The sequence below is a fragment of the Nyctereutes procyonoides genome, unplaced genomic scaffold, assembly GCF_905146905.1.
Source record: "Nyctereutes procyonoides isolate TBG_1078 unplaced genomic scaffold, NYPRO_anot_genome, whole genome shotgun sequence".
In the NCBI taxonomy this organism is placed as follows: Eukaryota; Metazoa; Chordata; class Mammalia; order Carnivora; family Canidae; genus Nyctereutes; species Nyctereutes procyonoides.
In genome coordinates, this window is record NW_026575020.1 from 3,156,914 (window position 1) to 3,177,598 (window position 20,685).

At 46.6% G+C, this 20,685-nt stretch overlaps 1 protein-coding gene across 1 annotated transcript; it reads left to right on the plus strand.

Annotated features, from left to right (window-relative positions):
- Window positions 1–346: 346 nt before the first annotated feature.
- Window positions 347–6,845, plus strand: KRT32 (keratin 32). Its single transcript, XM_055321075.1, has 7 exons — window positions 347–879; window positions 1,543–1,625; window positions 1,785–1,941; window positions 3,228–3,389; window positions 3,471–3,596; window positions 4,304–4,524; window positions 6,408–6,845. Exons 1-7 carry the CDS (start codon window positions 412–414, stop codon window positions 6,535–6,537), a joined length of 1,347 nt encoding a protein of 448 aa, XP_055177050.1. The 5' UTR covers window positions 347–411; the 3' UTR covers window positions 6,538–6,845.
- Window positions 6,846–20,685: the final 13,840 nt, after the last annotated feature.

Here is a 20,685-nt window from a genome sequence, read left to right on the forward strand (position 1 = left end):
GGCCTGAGAAGGCAGGGGGTGCCACAGGCAAGGCCATTGACAGCATAGGGGCAGGTGCTGTGGTCTCCTGGCAGCCCCACCCTGGTAATGAGGGCCCAGGCACCGAGCTGATCCTTTGAAGATGTGTCCTGAAGCTCTCCCCTGGTGGTCAATGATAGGAGCCCAGTGTCCTGCTTTAGCCAAATGACTAGCTTGGCCTCTTTTATGAGGAAAGGAACTTCTTATTGGAAACCAAATTATAAATTAATTAGCAGCTTCCTCTGGGGCTGAGTATAAACATCAACACCACCCCGTGATGACTTTCTAGCATGAACCCCCTCATTCCAGGGGGTATAAAAAGGCCTGAGCCTTGGGGTCTGTAGACACTGGTAATCCAGGTGGCTGCAGCTGAGGAGAAAGGGCCTTCCCGACATGACATCCAACTGTTCACCAGCTTTCATCAAGAGCTGCCAGCGGCCCTCCTCTGTCTGTTCCAGCAGCATGAGCTGCCGGCCCGAGATGTGCCTGGGTTATGTCTGCCAGCCCATGACATGCGTACCTTCTGTCTGCATGCCCACTACCTACCGGCCTGCCAGCTGCCTCTCCAAGACCTACTTATCCAGCTCCTGCTGGCCTAGCAGCTGCCGGCCAACGAGTGGCATCTCCAGCTCCTCGGGGACCTGCAGCTGGTACTGTGAAGGCTCCTTCAATGGCAATGAGAAAGAGACCATGCAGTTCCTGAATGACCGCCTGGCCAGCTACCTAGAGAAGGTGCGCCAGCTGGAGCGGGAGAACGCGGAGCTGGAGAGCAAGATTCAAGAGGCCTGTCGGTCTCAAGTGCCCACCATGTGTCCCGACTACCAGTCTTATTTCAGGACCATTGAGGAGCTCCAGCAGAAGGTGAGGGCAATCAGTGAACAGACTCACAGGTCAGGCAACCAGAAGAGTTAGTGTTCCAGATATGAATCGTGTTAATTAAGCCACATTTGGGGAAAAGAGACTTCCCTAGGGCATAGGATTATCTCATTATTTGGGCGTTCAGCCCTTCCTTAATATGAAGGAGGTCTGGGATCTAGTCTCTGTTCTACCACTGCATGACTTTAGGAAGGCTCTTCCTTTCCCTAGACCTCAGTTTCCTCATCTGTAAAGTGGGGGTGATAAGGGTTCTCACCTAGTGGGGCTGTCAAGAGGATTCCACAAGTTGATGCAGGTCAAGTGTTTAACACAGCCTCTGGTACCTGGTGAGTTTTCAGTAGATGTTAGTGCTTGTTAAGGACCTGTGTGTCCCATGAATGACTTTGGATGAGATTCTTCCCTTCCACATTGCTCATTGCAACCAAGTGGAGCATTTGTATTTATGAAGACCTAGGTGCTTAAAAACTAAATCCCATGTTCTCCAAGGACTAGCAGTTCACCAAAATATTCCCCAGGGCTCTAGGGGAACGGGGCTTCTTCAGGGATGGCTACCAGGCTACTGAGCCCCGTCAGCTACCGGCTTCTCATTTGGGTTCCTTTTCCTTTTTCTGGTCCTGGATTAACCCCCTCTTGTGCCTCGGCCCCCAGGTTCTGTGCACCAAGGCAGAGAATGCCAGGATGGTCGTGCACATTGATAATGCCAAGCTGGCTGCAGACGACTTCAGGACCAAGTGAGTTTGGCCAGGGGATGGAGGCACCCCTGTCCCTGAACATCTTTGGGGCAGATTTTCATTAGTTTCTGAGAGGGCTGGAGAAGCGCCAGGCTCCAAGGCTTCCCTGAATTCTATGTTCAGCTTCAGTCCTCAGTTGCTGACCCTGTCCTTGCACAGGTACGAGACAGAGGTGGCCATGCGGCAGTTGGTGGAGGCTGACACCAACGGCCTTCGCAGGATACTGGATGAGCTGACCCTGTGCAAGGCGGACCTGGAGGCCCAGGTGGAGTCCCTGAAGGAGGAGCTGCTGTGTCTCAAGAAAAACCACGAAGAGGTGAGCCCTTAAGTCAAGTTGACTTGGCCCTGGGAAGCAGAGCGGGAAGAATGTGAGGTTTTGGGTTGGATAGACATGGGTTGAAATTCCCAGGGGTACCATGTACTGTTTCTATGAATTGCCCAATTTATTGAAACTTCCTGAGCTTTCTTGTTTGTGCTAGAGCAGCACCATCACACAGAATGCTGTGAGCTTTAATGCAGGCCATGAGCATGAAACACCTATCACTTGGTCTGTGCTCAGAGGCACGAGCAACCTTCTCTTCTGTGTTGTGGTCTTGTGTGTGAGTGCCAGGCTTGCAGTGACTGCACGTGTTTTTCTCATGGGAGCCATATTCTGGGAGTAGAGTGGTGCCTGCAGACCAGAGGGGGTCATGTTCCAGAACTTGCATTGAATGGCCTGTCCATCTCTGTGAGTCTGGGCTGCTGGGGGTGACCCGCATTTCTTCCAAAGGAGGACCAAGTGCAGTGGTTTTCTTTTTTCTGTCCTCACCGTTCTTCTTCTACTCTTTTGTTTGTACATAATATAGTTAATTCAAAAGCCATTGCTCAACCTTTTATTTTCTGATATCTCCCCCTCATCTCCTGCAGGTCCTTAGAGAGAAATTCCTCTACCCTGGGCATCTGTGTGCTGCAAAGCCCACCAGAACCCTGGGGTCTTGCCCCTCCTTCTCTGGGTTGACTCTCAACCTCTTGACTTGGGATTTGAAAGAACAAGTGCCTCTGAATCCTGGCTGGGTTTCCTTAGGCTTCAATGTAAAGTAATAATCAGTCACCAGATACTAACTGAATGCCCTGAGGTGGCTGACTCATCCTACTTAAATCAGAGAACTAGAAACCGCACTAATGAGGTGTTATCACATATTCCGGGCAGCCTCTGAGACAACTTTCTCTCCTTGGCAGTCAAGCCTGGGGAGTTGCCTGTGCTCACTCTGGCCTCGCACCAAGTAGAGCCAGGCTCCTGCTGCCCTTCCTGCCAGATGAACACAGGCTGGGAGGGTGGCTGGGAATACAGGGTTGCAGGCTTCCCTCTTTAGCTCAAGGAGAGCCAACAAATCCTGATGATAGTCTTGGCTTCTGCCAAAGTGATAGGAGGTGTGATGGAGTGCTTTTGCCTTTGCGAGGGTGTCCGGCTGGAGCCCAAAGACCAGAGGGATGTTGCAGAGTGGACTGCATTCCCCAAAGAGCCCCTCTAATGTAGACATCTTAGCATCTTCTGTTCCATCATTTTATGTCTCCTTTGGGTTGTGAGCAGACCATGTGACTTCGCGCCTTGTGCCTTTTCAGGAAGTCAGTGCCCTCCGATGCCAGCTGGGGGACCGCCTTAACATTGAGGTAGACGCTGCACCCCCTGTGGACCTAAACAGGATGCTGGAGGAGATGCGGTGTCAGTATGAGACTGTGGTGGAGACCAACCTCAGGGACGTGGAGGAATGGTTCAACACACAGGTGAGCCTCTTGCAGGTGGGCCGGGCTCCCTAGTGTCCCTGAGAATGGACTCCTGCCCTTCTTCTGTCTTCCTCATTGCAGATGGAGGAGCTTAATCAACAGGTGGCCACAAGCTCTGAGCAGCTTCAGAGCTACCAGTCGGACATCATTGATCTGAGACGCACGGTCAACACACTGGAGATCGAGCTCCAGGCCCAGCACAGCCTGGTGGGTGCTGCTGGGTGGCCTCTGGATCCCAGGTGGCATTGCGCTTGGGTGCATCCAGGAGGGAGGAGGAGGCCCAGATTCAGCCACCACGGATGCTTACTCAGCTAATATCTTCTAGGGGGAAGTTTCTCCCCAGACCCAGCACAGAGATCAAAGGGGCACGTCTCAAATCTGACATGGATTGGGTGGGCACTGTCGAACACAACTCTCCAGGAAGACTTGTTATCTGCTTGGTCTGTCATTCCAAACCCATGCTTCCTATTGGAGTTTTAACACTTCCTAATCTCAGGTTCCTCTCTGGATGAGTGAAATCAGAGCCTCTGGAGGTGGGGCCTGGGCACAAGGATTTTTAAAAAGGCTCTCATGTGACTTTAACTGGCAGCCAGGGCTTAAGGTCACAGATCTAAATGATGCCATAGGGTACAAACCTGATAAACCTCAGATCCAAAGTCTAAAGGCAGACAGAGCCTGAAGAAGGAATAAGGGGTTTAGGATCACATGGACCTGGGTTCAAATTCTAGTCTTGCGACCCATCAGCTGCTTAAACTTGAATAAGTCATTCAGCCTTGCTGGGCTTAGTTTCCACAGTGACTTAGATAGGGAGGGGTCATTCCCAACCCCAAAGAGACACTTGGCCTTTCTTGGTTCTTTCTGGACCAGGAAAATAGGTCTACTCCTCAGGTATTTGGTCTTTCCCTTTGCCTTAGAGGGACTCTCTGGAAAACACCCTGGCAGAGACTGAGGCACGTTACAGCTCCCAGCTGGCCCAGATGCAGTGCATGATCACCAACGTGGAGTCCCAGCTGGCTGAGATCCGCTGTGACCTGGAGCGGCAGAACCAGGAGTATAAGGTGCTGCTGGACGTCAAAGCCCGGCTGGAGTGTGAGATCAACACGTACCGAGGCCTGCTGGAGAGCGAGGATTGCAAGTGAGTGGGCCTGGCTGAGTCTGTACAGGTGTGTGCAAGGGTTGGAGGAGGCTATGGGGAGCAACTGAGGCTATGCAGGAGACAGAGCCCTGTCATGATTAAGAAGTAGTTGGGAAGCTGGTGTGATCCAAAGAAAGTCAGGTGGGTGTTCCTGCTGCCATCCCAAACCTGGCCTTTCCGTGTTAGCAAATTCTTTCCAAGGGCTCCCCATGTGCTGGGCACCATGGGGGATGTGGGGATAGATGGTGACAAGTCATCTGCTCTCAGGTTGTTTCCATCTGTTTAGCGAGACAGAAAAGAAACTGGAGATCATACTTGGGGGAAAGGTTCTCTACACTTGGGAGGACAAAGGAGTAGCTTAATGTGATTGAGTTGCAGTGGGAAGGAAGACAGGAGAGGTCAGGGGGGCCCATTCCTGGAGAACCATGAAGGCTGTGCTGGGGCGGAAGGGCCATATTTCATAGGCAATTGAGAAACCTGATTTTTTTTTTTGAGAAGGAAATGATAGACTTTGTTTAACTGCCTATCTCCCCACTTAGATGGTAAACCCCTAGAACTCAGAGACATTATTGATTATTTTTATATCCTGCACCTGGCACATAGTAAATGCTCAGTAAACGTTTCTTCACTGAGTCAGTGAAAGCTCAAAGCTGCTCTTCAGGAAGATGGCACAGATGGGTCACAGGAAGGACAGAGTAGAGGGAGGAGGATTCAGACAAGGGAAGTGTTCAGGAGGGCCTGGCCATGGTCGGAAGCTGGACGGTGCAGGTAGGCTCCACAGGGCCTGGTGGTCACCTAGATGCAGGACACACCTTGGGACACCTGTGGACACCTGGTGGGCTGGGATTACCATTGTAGGCAGTTTCTTATTCTGCATTCAGTCCTGCTTTCCTGTCATTTGGTCTCACCCTCTGTGGCAAGAGTTGCAAAGTCAAATGCTTTTCAAGGAGCAGGCTGTGAATGCACATGAGTGACATGGGTCACTGTGGGAGCTGGGGAGAACCAGAGGGCTATGCCTAGTCCAGTGAGGGCACTGCCCCTCTCAGGACCATTTCTAACATGTGAGATACAGCTCCAGTATTATTGGATCTTTTGATCGTTCAAGAGAAGTTGGGAACCTGGATGTTTTTTAAATATTAAATTCTTCTGATTTTTACATATTTTTTAACCAATTAAAGAAAACACACACACAAAAAAACCACAGTGCCAGCCATACAAAACAGATTTCAGGCTGGATGTGGTCCTTAGGTGCCTGTCCAGTTTCTGGGTTCTTTGGCTCTCATCTATTGTCCAGTGTGTTGTTTCTGGTTTTGAGCCCACACCTGTCAGTCTCTGAGATCATCCTTTCCCCTTTTGCCATGTATTCCTTCTGTATTAATTACTTAGTTCATCTTATTCAACACATTCTTATTATGTGCCTGCTCCAGGCCAGGTTGGCAGGGTGTGCATATGTGCATGGCTGTGACCTCACTGTTTAATGGGGAGATGGACCATAACAAGATAATCACGCATCATTCTGGGAGGAGGCACATGGTACCACTGGGGGACTTGATACAGAGAGATCAGGGAGGGCTTCCAGGAGGATGTGACAGTTGTGTGGAAGGAAGCTGCTCTTTGTCATGGCCCACGTGGAGCCATTGAAAGTTTTAGGCAGGGAGGGGCACGCTTATATTTGTGTTTGTAGAAGTTGGCTCAGGCCATGAAGTTGATGGTGGTTAGGAGGGGCAAGAGAGGGGCTGGGGATGATAGAGGTGGACTAAGGAGCTGGGTGGAGAAGGTGAGCAGTGGGCAAGTTTGAGAGCCATCTGGAGGGGCAGAACTGCCGCACCTGTTGCTGAGTTGGATTTTTTTCTAACCTTGTCACATGTGCCTTTCTTCCACAGGTTGCCCTCTAACCCATGCTCCACTCCCACTTGTCCCCCTTGTGCACCTTCCCCCAGTGTGTCCCGCACCATCTGTGTGCCCCGCACTGTCTGTGTGCCTTGCATGCCCTGCCCTCCGGGCCGCTACTGAAGTCCCTCAGCATTGGTGGATCTCGGAGAGACTGGGGCTGGGTAGCTGGACCGTTGCCCAGCAGCGTCTGACCACCACCATCAGGGGCCTGCAAGGAAGCCCTCCAGCAGCGGCGCTGGGCAGTGGGCTGCGAGCAACACGCTCTGATCTGCACGGGGTGCCCTGGTCCCCTCTTCTTACAAATTGCCTTTTGCCTCCACCTGCCAATTGCTCTCTTTGCTGATGTTTCTGGTTGTCTATGCCACCTCATGTTGTCTATGCTTAGTTAACTGACAAATAAAGCCTCATCCAGGGGCCCTGCAAGCACAGCCTTCTCTGTTTGTATCTTTGTTGCTGTATCCACCAGCCAGTTCTACTCAGCTGGGATCAAGAGGAACATGGTCAAATTCTATATTTATTTTTATGCCCCTCTGCTTCCACAGAAGCTTGGGGGTCACTCGCTAGTAAGGCCCGCATGCCATAAACTAGTTAAAGGCAATCCAGGCAATCAGTCTGGAGCCAAGTAATAAAAGAATAAAGAGAAGAGGGAGATAATTATGCCAGAAATCCAAGCCAAACTACTGTAATTGAGAATAATACTGTTATAACCCCACACCTCTACCTCATTACAACTGCCACAATGGGATCATTCATTCATTCAAAAAATCATGAAAGACTCCTAACTCTGGGAAACGAACTAGGGGTGGTGGAAGGGGAGGTGGGCGGGGGGTGGGGGTGACTGGGTGAGGGGCACTGAGGTGGGCACTTGAAGGGATGAGCACTGGGTGTTATTCTATATGTTGGCAAATTGAACACCAATAAAAAAGAAATTTATATAAAAAAAATCTTCACTGATGGCCTCCTACATGCAGATTCGGCCTTAGGGGCTGGCTAAACCCCAGGTAGTCTTTCAGATATTTTTTTAAGTGCCCCATTTGCACCTTGCAACAATATGTGAGAAAGGTACGTTTATTTTCTCTTTGTAAATGAGAAAACTGAGACACAGAGAGGTTAAGAAACTTGCTCAAGGTCACACAACTATCAAGTGGGTGACCCAGGACTCAGTATAGGCAGTTATGAAGCAATTTGCAATTCTGATCCTATTTGCAAACTACAGCTGGGTGCAGGAGCTACAGAAAAAATGCAAGTGATCTCCACTGTCCAGTTGCCTATGACTAGAGAGGGGGCTGAGGCCAGTGTGGGTAAGTCCTCATCCTTCCTCAAAAAGGGACAGATAACAATAACAACAATAATAATGACCACTTACTGAGCACTTAGTGCACCTGGTACTGTGCTGAGTACATTACATAAACCAACCTATGCAGGTAGGAAGTTATCAGACCCCGGTGGGAGGCGGGGCTTGGATACTCCACAGAGAGCCTGGACTCTATCTTGAAGACAGGGGGAGGGCTGCTGTAGGTTCTGAGCCCAATGATGGCATAGCCAGAGTAGTATTTTAGGACATTTTGCCAAGGAGTGCCAAAAGGATGGCTGAGGGGCAGGGGGGAAGCTGATATAAGTGTGTGGAAGGAGCTAATGGGACTTCAACTCAGGTTGTGACAGTAGGAAGGTCAATGTGAGAGGTTCAGTAAAGGACCCGACTTGGCAAGACTGGTCATGGCAGATTAAGAGGAGAGAGTCAGAAATGGAATCTCATACACCTTTCTGAACCTCAGCCTTCAAACATGCTGTTCTTCCTTAATGAGCTGAGATGATGTTTCTATTAAAGATCTCCTCTCTGGACTTGCCAAGAAATGACGAGAGATGGATTGGCTCCGGGAAGCTGCCTGGGGCTCTTGGACATGATTCTGCATGCAGGTCTGGCAGGCAGGGCCATGAGTCTGACAGGAGACACAAACACACTGCTTAGCCAGCTGTGGTTCTTGAGTGTGGAGGTGAGGGTAACATTTCAGCGAGCTGGAATACCAAGGCAGAGGAGCTTCTGGCCAACTGGATATTCTCATAACTGAGTATAAACCAGTGGTCCTTCCTGATTTCAGTTCAGTCCCTGTGCAAATTTGCCTAGAAGGTGCTTAGCTTGATAAACCCAATAGATGGAACAGAACCAGATCTTATTTCTAAAATCCTAGGCCTGTTCTGTCCAATATGGTAGCTAAAAATTACAAATTGGCTATTGAATTTTTAATTTTTTTAAAGATTTATTTATTCATGAGAGACAGAGAGAGAGAGAGAGAGAGAGAGAGAGAGAGAGAGAGGCAGAGACACAGGCAGAGAGAGAAGCAGGTTCCATGCAAGGAACCTGATGTGGGACTTGATCCTGGACCCTGGGATCATGCCCTGAGTCAAAGGCAGATGCTCAACCACTGAGCCACCCAGGCATCCCTGAATTTTTAATTAAATAAAATTGATAATTCAGTTCCTCAGGTGCACTAGCCACATTTCAAGTGCTCAATATCTAAATGTGGCTAGGGGTATCATACTGGATAGTGCAGATGTAGAATATTTCCATTATTCTAGAAAGTTCTATTCTCTAGCACTGTCCTAAACTGTCAGAATCATAAGGAGACTTCCAGATGATCTGACCCAGGTTCTTCCACGTACAGATGGGGAGCTTAAGGGCCAGAGAGTAGGAAAGATGTGTTCATAAACACACAACCAACAGGTGGGGATCAAAGTAAGTGTCCTGATGCCAAGTCTACCAGGTCTCTCTGAGGTCTTTATATTTTCTCCAAATACAAGGTTTATTATTATTTCGGGCCAATAAATATTTTTCCTTTCTCCTCCTTTCATGTCCCCTAAGAACAGAAACATTTTCTCTGAGATGCTAAAACTCCATACTGGAACTATAGTTCGCCTTTAAAAAAATAACTGGAAACCACCAAACTCAGAATCTCCTTATTCTTGGAGCACGAGGCTCAGTAAGAACACAGACCTCAGGCTGTGACCAGAGCTGTAGCGATCACATAGGGGTTGCAGGCCAGGAGTCCAGGCCCCTTTGGGGCTCCTGTAGGCTCCTTTTCCCTCAGATATATTGTCCAATTCATTGGGGTCCCTGTTTCCACCCTGGAGTTATCTGACTTGCCAAGACCTGTCTGGCCACCCAAAATGCCTGTTAAAGCTTTTTATATGATACCAAGCCCCACAGCTCAGGGCCAGGAGCGCTGCCCCCTCTGCTGGACATGGATGGACACCATCTTCTGTGTTTGGATGGTACGTGTAAGCTAGAGAGGTTGCGAGCTATCCTCCAACCTTGCCCATGTCTCTTTTTTGATGGATGACAAAGCCATGGCTGTAGACCTTGGGAAATATTTATGCCCACCAGCACCAGGACCTCCTGGAACATGGACCCAGTGCTACACGTATTAGGATTCCCAGAGGAACTCTGTCCTCATATCAAAGCAGTTGCATTTAATTAACTCCAGTTTATAGGAAAACTTACCCAGGACCACAGTAAAGTAATAAAATGTCTGGCTTATTTGATGTTTGGGAGAAACTCCCACAGGTAGCAGGATCCTCCTGGAGTGGGGACTGGAAAAGCAAGGATGTGTGTTTCAAAGATGTGACTTTCCCTGAGGCCTTTAAGGAGACTGGTGCACAGCCTTGGGCCTGCCTCTCGATGTCTTAGAGCAAGGCCTCCTTCTTGGGGTGGGAGTGAGGGCCCATCGAGGCAGAGCTGGGTTCAGGGAAGCTTCCAGAGAGAAAGGCCCAGCTGCCAGATGCACTGACTGGGAGAATCACCAGGATAGTTTGTGGACTGAATTACACTGAATGGTACTCTCCCTAGGATATTGGGAAAACTTTAGCAATATGGTTAGAAAAGGAGATGCCAGGTGATAACTGGGAACATTGTGAACAACAAAACATTTTTTTGTGTGTGTGTTTCATAGATGTTAGCATATGTATGCAATGATCTAATTCTTGCTGAAAATAGAAGTTTCCTAAGGTCATTTGAATTTTATCTTTTTGAACAATTGGTTAAGATCAATTTATTTCCCAAAAGTCTTCTCCTTAAGCCCTAAATAAGTAACCAAATACATCACTGAACCTTTTGCCATAATAGGAAACCATCAGCAACTTGGGCTTCAGAAAACCAGTGCTGGGATCCCAGTCCTGCTGCCACTAGCTGTGCGATTGTGGCGGGCCTCCTAACCCCGGAGCATTGCAGTCTCCTTCTCCCCATGGAAAGGGGGGTGAGTCTACCTCCTTCACAGGGTGGGACAGAACGCATCTCAACTGTCCATCTTGATGTCTGGCATATCCTAAGTGCTTGATTAATGTTGGTTAAAGAAAATCTCTGTTGGTAACATTCTCCCTGTCTTGTGACTTCTCCCAATGACTATGGTAGCTGAGTCACTTTTTAGAGCCATTTCACACCCAAGTTTCAGAAAGAACAGGAGTAGCAGCACCAGCGATGTCAACCACCTTTGCTTTGCTCTGAGGTTAAAAAGTATCTGGAAGGACTCCTGGTCTTGGCCTAAATGCATTGGTAAAGAGGAGGGTCCAGTGTCCAGAGTCCAGTGTCCACTTCTGGAGTTCACCTAGGTGAGGCCCTTCCCTTGCCCCAGCCCTCTGGCTTCCAGGGCAGGCTAACAGTCCCCCCACTGGCTCTGAGGGATCCAATTTTTAGGCCTCATTCATTGTGCTACATAGAGCAGGGTCGGCAAGCTACAGCTCACAGGTCACCTCCAGCTGCTGCCTGTTTTGTTAGATAAAATTTTATTGGAACACAGCCCTACCCATTCACTTCCACACCATCTAGGTCTGCCCTGTGCCACAACAGTGAAGTTGTGTAGCTGTAGTGCAAACAGCCTGTATGGCCTGCAAAGACTAAAATAGTTACCATTTGGCCTTTTAATAAGAAAGATTTGGTGTAGAGTAAAGAGAATGTGCTGGAGTCAGGAACCCTGGGCCGAATTCCAAACCCTGTGGTTGACTTGCTCTGAGCCCCTGAGGAGCCCACAGTCCCTCTTGTTTCCAGCTGAATCATGAAGGGGCTGAAGTCACTCTAATTTCCTTTAGTTCCAACACCTTCGCACCCCTCTCTTCTATTGCCTGGCCTCTCTGGGGCTCTGGCGCTGAGACTGGAGGCCCCCATGCCCAGTGAACTCTACCTCTCTACCCCTTTGAGAGATCTATTGCATCTTCAAAGCCGTGCATCTTTCCAGGGAGACGCCAGATGGTCACTCGGGGAACAGAGCTTAACTTCTCCAAAGAAATAACCTGAAACCTCCATTTTAGCAACAAAGGGCAGTGACAAGGAGTGCAGTTCGCCCTCTCTTATTTGAAGTGGCGAGCTCTTATGGAGACTGCTCACTGCCTAATTGCTGTTCTGCACGACAGGGCTGGGTTTTCACTCTCACTGTAACTGGCTGTGATCCAGCTACTGATCGGCAGCATGGAGGAGCAGCTGGCCCAGATCCGGGCCGATTTAGAGCAGCAGAACCAAGTACTAGGTGCTGCTGGATGTCAAGACGCGGCTGGAGGGTGAGATAGCCACATACTGGAACTTTCTGGAGAGGGAGGATTGCAAGTATGTATGAGGCCCAGGAGGGTCCTCACTTCTAAGTGCCAGTGTTCTTAATATCTCCAGGATGCTGATGCATGCATTGCGACCATTCTACATCACACACCCGCTCAGAGCACTCATACTCCTTCCTTCTCAGCTATGGGTGCCTACCTGTCCTGGCGGACACTTGGCCTTTGCTTCCTCAGGGTGCCCAACTGCTCTCATGCCTGACTCTTAATTTTGCTTCTTTCATTTTAGTCAGTGACCTTGGGCCATAAGCAGGGTGAAGAAGAAGGAGGAATATATGTGGCTGGCATATTTATGATGCACTGGGCACTTTGTATTCCTTCACTAAAGCCATGCTACATTATAAGGCCTACCTTAACTTTTTTATTTATTTATTTTTTTATTTTTTATTTTTTTTTATAAATTAATTTTTATTGGTGTTCAATTTACCAACATACAGAATAACACCCAGTGCTCATCCCGTCAAGTGTCCCCCTCCGTGCCCGTCACCCATTCACCCCCACCCCCCGCCCTCCTCCCCTTCCACCACCCCTAGTTCATTTCCCAGAGTTAGAAGTCTTTATGTTCTGTGTCCCTTTCTGATATCTCCCACACATTTCTTCTCCCTTCCCTTATATTCCCCTTCACTATTATTCATATTCCCCAAATAAGTGAGAACATACACTGTTTGTCCTTCTCCGATTGACTTACTTCACTCAGCATAATACCCTCCAGTTCCATCCACGTTGAAGCAAATGGTGGGTATTTGTTGTTTCTAATGGCTGAGTAATATTCCATTGTATACATAAACCACATCTTCTTTATCCATTCATCTTTCGATGGGCACCGAGGCTCCTTCCACAGTTTGGCTATTGTGGACATGGCTGCTAGAAACATCGGGGTGCAGGTGCCCCGGCGTTTCATTGCATCTGAATCTTCGGGGTAAATCCCTAACAGTGCAAAAACAAATATTGCTTTTCTTTAATTAAAAAAGAAGAAAATATGACTGGACCCCCCTTGCTCTCCTATCAGGCCTAGAGTCAATTTTGGTTGTGCCATAGCTGAAGGAGTATGTGGGGCTCTAGGGGGTCCCATTTTGTAGGCAAGGAAACTGAGTCTCAGAGAACTCACGTGGCAGTCAAGTATTTGGAGCGTGTGTGTGATAAGATCAGCAAAGTGTGAACAGAAGACCTGAGCTTCTCTGATGAGCCCTGTTGTCTCTCTTCCCACAGATTTCAGCATTAATTCCTCTAAGACTTAATTAACAAGCTGTGTGGTTAACATTACTGTCCTTATTATTGCAGACGAAGATAATAAGGTCTCAAAGAATGTAATTTGCTCCAGGGCCTGAGCTAGTAAGGCAGGAGGGGCAGAGACTGAGGCCAGGTCTGCCTTTACTTAGCTGCTGCACTCTGAGACTTCTGTGTTGGAGGATGGACCATCTCTGTGTGTCTGGGTTGCAGAATGTCTTTGATCCACATGCCTCTCCCTCAGGCAACACATAAGGACATCCTGTGACTTGTATCCCATGAGCCTCCCATAGCACCTCCTTCTTGAGCTGACCCTGTGCACCCACCAGAGGCTGCCGGGGCAGCAGTGGGTCCTGTACATGGGGAAATGTGGATCCTCCTGTCTCCACAGATGAGAGGGATGCAGGAAGTCAGACACTTACTTATGGCTGACGCCCACTTACAAGTGGCTCATCTCTGAGGTGGGGCGTCCCTGCAGCTCTGCAACTTCTGTGTTTTGACTTTCAAATTTTCTTTTTTTTTTTTTTATAAATTAATTTTTATTGGTGTTCAATTTACCAACATACAGAATAACACCCAGTGCTCATCCCGTCAAGTGTCCCCCTCCGTGCCCGTCACCCATTCACCCCCACCCCCCGCCCTCCTCCCCTTCCACCACCCCTAGTTCATTTCCCAGAGTTAGAAGTCTTTATGTTCTGTGTCCCTTTCTGATATCTCCCACACATTTATTGGGGAGCTGCGTCTCTCTTCTGGATCCTGGTCAATAAATTAAATGCATAAATTATTAAGTGATGTTGCCTATTGAGTGTGTCTACCATTGTCAGGTTGTTTCATTAAATTACAGTGGTCATGGGTGCAGTGTATTGTAAACTATGGCTGTGACTCATTAATGGTCTGTGAAGTCATTTTAGTGGATTTTGATCAGCCCGAGAGAGAGAGAGAGAGAGAGAGAGAGAGAGAGAACAGAATAGAAAATAATATGTATGTGTGTGTTGGGTTGCAAAATGTGCAGTATAATTCTTACTTGGGTTGTGCTCAAGAGTTCAAGCGCATGGTCTGTTCCAGACCTTGCTTTTCAGTAGGGAACCGGGCACCTGAAGAACTGGCTGACTTGCTTTGGGCCCCCTAGCTAGTGAGGGGCAGTGGTAGGAGCAGAGACTGTCTAGAAACACCCCTTCCTTAAATGAGAACAAATTCCCAGCCCCAGAGACGCCTGAGTGGCTCAGTGGTTGAGCGTCTGCCTTCAGCTCAGGGTGTGTTCTTGGAGTCCTGGAATCAAGTCCCACATTGGGTTCCCTCTGAGGAGCCTGCTTTTCCCTCTGCCTTTCTCTTTGTGTCTTTTATGGATAAATGAATAAAATCTAAAAAAAAAAAAAAATCCTAGAAGCCTCCTTCTAGGCCTTGTCAGCCCTAGAAGGAGGCTTTCCTGGGGCCATATAATTTGGTTCTGCCTTCTGGGTCACCTGCCCTTAGGGACTGTCACTAAGTACTACAGCAAGGACTTGGGAGCCTTCTCTCATTCAGAAAATGGTCAATAGTGAATAAAAGACCCCAGATTCCCTGTCACTGGGTGGAGGATGGGTGGTTGAGAGGGAATTCAGCTCCATATTGATGACAGCAAAAAGGACCAATGGATCATGAGTTTAGATGACCGAGCTCACAGCCTGCTTGTGGGACATAAAGACCTGTCCTAATCTCATGGTTCTATGAAAAAAGTGATCTTGTCTGAGACCTTCTACTTCTAGTTCCTGTTTCCCTCTGTTTGCTGGACACCATATCCAGCCCCTGGGCTTCCAGGAGCTCCTTCCCAGATGCTAGGCCAAGAAGGATCTGAGCCCTTGAAGTGCTTCTTTTCTTTCTGTGAATGCCCCTCCTCTGCAGGTGCTAAAGGTGTTGGATGGGTGCCCACATAGCACAGGGGTGTGGCTCTACCTTCACAGACTTCAATCACACATCAGATTCAACATTTTAATCCTGGCATTCACTAGAAAGGTGCCTGAAGAGCATGAGAGGGTAGATTCCTTACAGAGCCCAACTGGCTGGGAGCTCTTTCTCCCAGACCTCTTATGGCTGTGGGGGAGACCTGTGAACAAACTTCTTACCGATTCTGTCATGAAGTATATGGATAGTTCTACTAAACGGGATAAATAAACACTAGACAAAGACAAGTTAGGAGAGAACTTGGCTTTTCAGAATGTTTTAGATTTCAGAATTGCAGATAAGGCCTTATGGCCTTGTCCTGCTTTATTAGAAGTAGTTTCATTAGCAACTGAACTCTGCTTTCAGGGTGTGAATCCTCCCAAATAACTCCCAGGGCAGATTTTATAACCTTCACTCTCCACAGGAGAAAATGCAAGCTCCATGGCTTCAAAACCTTAGCAGAGCCAGAACCTGCACCTGTGCAACTCCAAAGTGCTGGTTTTCAAATGCCATAATGGTTTTCCCATTTTCTTTTTCCTTGTTCTTCTAAGTCACTGCTTCTTAGCCTTGACTGCACACTGGACCCAGCTGGGAAGATTTAAAAAATACTGATGTCTGAAGAAGAACAAAGTGGGAGACATGACATCTCTTGATTCCAGGTTATATTATAAAGCTGTAGACAAAAACAGCATGGCACTGGCATAAAAATAGACACACAGACCAATGGAACAGAATCAAGAACCCAGAGCTAAGCCCACGTATATACAGCCAATTAATATTTGACAATGCAGCCAGGAATACTCATTGGAGAAAAGAGAGTCTCTTCCATAAATGGTCTGAGAAAACATGGTCATTCACCCAGCTCTTATACCACTCACCAACATTAACCCAAAATGGATTAAAGACTTAAATGTAAGACCTGACCCATAAAACTCCCTGAAGAAAATATGGGGAAAAATGGGTCTTGGGACAATTTCTTGGATATGACGCATAAAGCACAAACAACAAAATAAAAAATAAACAAATTGGACTACACCAAAAAGCTAGCATATATCCATGTATTTATAAGCCATTATGATTTTTATTTTTCTCAAAACACTAAGCTTTTTAAAGGGGGTGGTGGCAATGGCTGGAGACCCTGAAGGGGAAGGGAACTGACATTGATTCAGCGCCTACCATGTGCTAGTAGCCATTATGTTAGGAATTCGGTCTTCCTGGCATCCTTCACTCTTACCAGTAGCCCTCAGTGTAAATATCATTGTAAATGTTCATAGGAGAAAACAGATGCATTTAAAGGTTATGTAACTTAGTGGAGGTCAGGCAGCTCAGAAATCAAAGTTTGGGTATTTTCTATTCCCACTGCTTTGAAAATTATTGTGTATTTTGGTCTGTGCCCCCGGTTCCTGGCACAGAACTCCTAAAACCCTCATAATTTTCTAAGTGATAAGAACACTAGGAACATCTTTTGTTCTAGTATTTGGTTTTTAACCCAATTCCTGATACAGAGCTCCCAAATCCTTTGGGATTTCCTGGGTGCTAGGAATGTCTTTCGTTCTAATGAAGCCACTCTTGGTGGGCTCCTGGTTGGTGGCTGGTCACTACAAAGACCAAGCTATGATTAGAATCTTGGCATTTTCTACCTCATTGCCCATCCTCTGGGAAGGGGAGAGGGACTGGAGATTGGGCTAATGATAGATCATGCCTACATGATAATGCCTCCATAAAAATCCCCAAAGTACAGTATTCACAGAGCTTTTGGGTTGGTGAACATGTGGAGGTGCAAGTAGTATGGCTTGTTCAGAGAGAGTTCTGCATCTCTTCCCACTATCTTGCCCTATGTGTCTCTTTAACAGGCTATTCATCTGAGTCCTTCATCATATCCTTTATAATAGACTGGTAAATATAAATGTTTCCCTGAGTTCTATGAACCATTATAGCAAATTGTCAAACCCAAGGAAGGGGTCATGGGAACCCTGATGTATAGCCAGTCATTCAGAAGTACAGGTGACAACCTGGACTTGTGATCAGTATCTGAAGTAAGAGCAGTCCTGTGGGACTAAGCCCTTACCTTGTGGGATCTAATGCTAAATCCAAGTAGATAACGTCAGAATTAAATGAAATTATAGGACACCCAGCTGGTGTCACAGAGAATTGCTTGGTGTACAGAATAAACAGTTGCGGAGGAAAAGTAGATTCTGCTCTTGGGCCATCAATAGGATAATGGGAAAAAATATGGTGACATGTCTGCAGACCTCAGAATGAGTGTGGCGCCACCCCAATATGCCACTGTGGTGCCTTGTCACAAATGTCTCCCTCACTCTAAGTCAGGAACTCTGTCTTTTGTAGCTGCACTCCCAGTGTCTAAGGTATATCACGGTAAAAGGAAAACAACATCAATAAGTGAATAAACTTTGTGGATTATGGGGCTGCATCTAAGAAACCTGATGGTAAAATTCTAATTTGGATAAAAGTGTGCCTTTTCCATTTGTCAAAGCCTCAAGAATTGCATACCCAGAATAATAAATCGATTATTTCTTACTATTATTATTTATTACTCTTCTGTCAAGAATCTTCATGATTTTCTTGACCTACAATTTTCTCTGGCACCATTATCTAACACTTAAGAGACATGGCATTATAAGCTCCATACACAGGAGCTGTCTTTAACCTTTGCATCCAACGTTACATGATGGATAATGTTCCTTTTTTTTTAAAAAAAAAAGATTTTATTTATTTATTCATGAGAGACAGAGAGAGAGAGAAAGAGGCAGAGACACAGGCAGAGGGAGAAGCATGGTCCATGCAGGGAGCCTGACATGGGACTTGATCCCAGGTCTCCAGGATCACCCTGGGCTGAAGGCGGCGCTAAACCACTGAGCCACCCAGGCTGCCAGATAATGTTCCTATACAAGACTTGAACTCTTGGATGCTCCATGACATAGAAAGGTAGGCTGTGGGTTAGGCACAATTTCTGGGTGCTAGCCTACAAGTCCACACCTTTCCCTCCCACTGGTTGAGATATATCCATCTGTAACAACACCATGTTTGAAAATAACATCTCAAGGCCGCAGCTTTGGCTTTCTGTCTGTAGTAGGTTTCCTGCCTCTAGAGACTGGTATTTCTAAAGTCAGAATCAGTGAGAGAACTTTGTGGACACAGGAGAGTGAAGGAGGGCTAAAGGCTCCCGTCTCTCACACTCTGTTTTCACCACTTCTTGTCACTAAATCTGGCTCATATTTGGTCATCAAGGGCCATAAGGACTCTTCTCAAAAGGTCAGGAAGAAAGGCAGTCTTACATAAGAGGGCAGGCATTCTCACCCTACACTAACCTCTTTTGAGAAAAATGCAAATCAGTGGAACCAAGCAACTTTACAAAGAGACTTGCAACATCAGTGTCATTATGCAAAACAGCAGACTCAGTAGAAGCCCTCACCAGGACTGTGAGGAAGCTTCAGTAGAGAGGCGGGTCACCCAGACATAGAAAGCCACAGCACTGCTGGGGATTTACCCCAAAGATACAGATGCAATGAAACGCGGGGACACCTGCACCCCGATGTTTATAGCAGCAATGTCCACAACAGCCAAACTGTAGAAAGAGTCTTGGTGTCCATCAAAAGATGAATGGATAAAGAAGATGTGGTTTATGTATACAATGGAATATTACTCAGCCATTAGGAATGACAAATACCCACCATTTGCTTCAACGTGGTTGGAACTGGAGGGTATTATGCTGAGTGAAATAGGAACTGGAGGGTGTTATGCTGAGTGAAATAAGTCAATCGGAGAAGGACAAACATTATATGTTCTCATTCATTTGGGGAATATAAATAATAGTGAAAGGGAATAGAAGGGAAGGGAGAAGAAATGGGTAGGAAATATCAGAAAGGGAGACAGAACATAAAGACTCCTAACTCTGGGAAACGAACCAGGGGTGGTGGAAAGGAAGGAGGGCGGGGGGTGGGGGAGAATGGGTGACGGGCACTGAGGGGGGCACTTGACGGGATGAGCCCTGGGTGTTATTCTGTATGTTGGCAAATTGAACACCAATAAAAAATAAATTTATTAAAAAAATAAATTTATTATTTAAAAAAAAAAAACCTTGAAGCTCTTCAAATGTCCACAATACCTAGGTTATGCAAACCTTTAACTTGAGGTCTGGAATGATGTCCATTCCAAGTAACTTCATTAAATTGTGATGATGAAATAAGACAATGATTATCAGTTGCTTGGTGCCCATCATATAGTAAGTGCTCAATAAATACTAGCTTTCATAAAAAACAAACAAAAACAAAAACAAAAACAAAAAAAAGCAAGCCACACTAGTGACATTATGAAGTAACAAGTGTTGTGTATTTTGAGATGGAAGAAATCATGAGTTTTAGCTAATGGACTGAATCTTGCCAGTCCATTGACTGGCAAGTCCAATAGACTTGAATAAGGCCAAAAGATAGGTTCTACTTAGTGAGTCAAATGAAATGAGTTTATAAGTCTAGTTCTCTGATTTATTGAGAAGCTTGTTGCTACGTGATGAGGCAGAGGAGGGTAACAAAGGGATGTTTGAAGATGTAACCTATGCAGATTGCACCCAGAGGCCTCTGAAGGATGAGATGGCCTTGCCTGGTGATGTCTTCTAATTATGATGTCTATAAAGAGTTATTCATTGATGAGCTCTGAGTAAACTTTAGGACAGAGATGACCACTAGTTACCTTTCTTGGGAAACCCAATCTGGGCAGAAGTCTCAAATTCTGTATTGCTTCTTGATAGAAGTCCAACAGCTTATGTTTCACAGATACATATCTGGTCCCTGTAGAAATGTCTGTTCAGCTTTTGCTCAATGCTCAGAGGACTGGAAAATATTCATTTTCACAAAGATATAGTTATAACCACTTTGGGGGGAATCTTACTCCACATTAGGTATTTTTTTAGTCCTAGGGGACAAACTATCTCCTGCCACAAATTTTGAGAGAAAACTTTTGGGACCTTAGTATTCAGCTGTCTTGGTTTCCCGGTACCAAGAGCTACTGGGGTGTGGGATTTAGTATAATAATTTGGAGATGGAATTTTCTCTTGAGCATCTTTCTGAATGGTCCTTAGAGAAACCCTGCTGCCCCTTTGCATTGATATTCCAACATTTGTGTTTTCTGAGATGCAAAGAATAGTATTAAATGTTAGATTCTTGTTTTATCTCTTAATTTCAACTTCTTGTCCAGTATCTAGACCTTATAGTTTTTCTTAGTTCTGGCAGTGACACAGTTGTTCTCCTATTGGGGACTGGGATGGAGGGATGTGGTGGTGGTAAGGTGAAGAGAACAAGAGTAGGCTCTGGAGTCTAAAGACACTGATACTGAGAACAGGCTTTGCAACTTCATAATGGAGTAGATCGTAGAAAAACAACTTCATGTCTCTAATCTTCAATGTCTTTATTTCTTTTGTAAAATTAAGAATATCCACTTTACAGAATGGTAGGATTAAACAATATTTTTGATAAATCCCCTAACACATACAGTAAGTGCTCAGTGAAGAAC

Bases quoted from the DNA above. Each gene is read 5' to 3' on its own strand.
- KRT32 (XM_055321075.1), top strand. From the start codon at position 412: ATGACATCCAACTGTTCACCAGCTTTCATCAAGAGCTGCCAGCGGCCC. The intron at 880-1,542 runs GTGAGGGCAATC...CTCGGCCCCCAG, and splicing joins TTGAGGAGCTCCAGCAGAAG to GTTCTGTGCACCAAGGCAGA. The intron at 3,597-4,303 runs GTGGGTGCTGCT...CCTTTGCCTTAG, and splicing joins TCCAGGCCCAGCACAGCCTG to AGGGACTCTCTGGAAAACAC.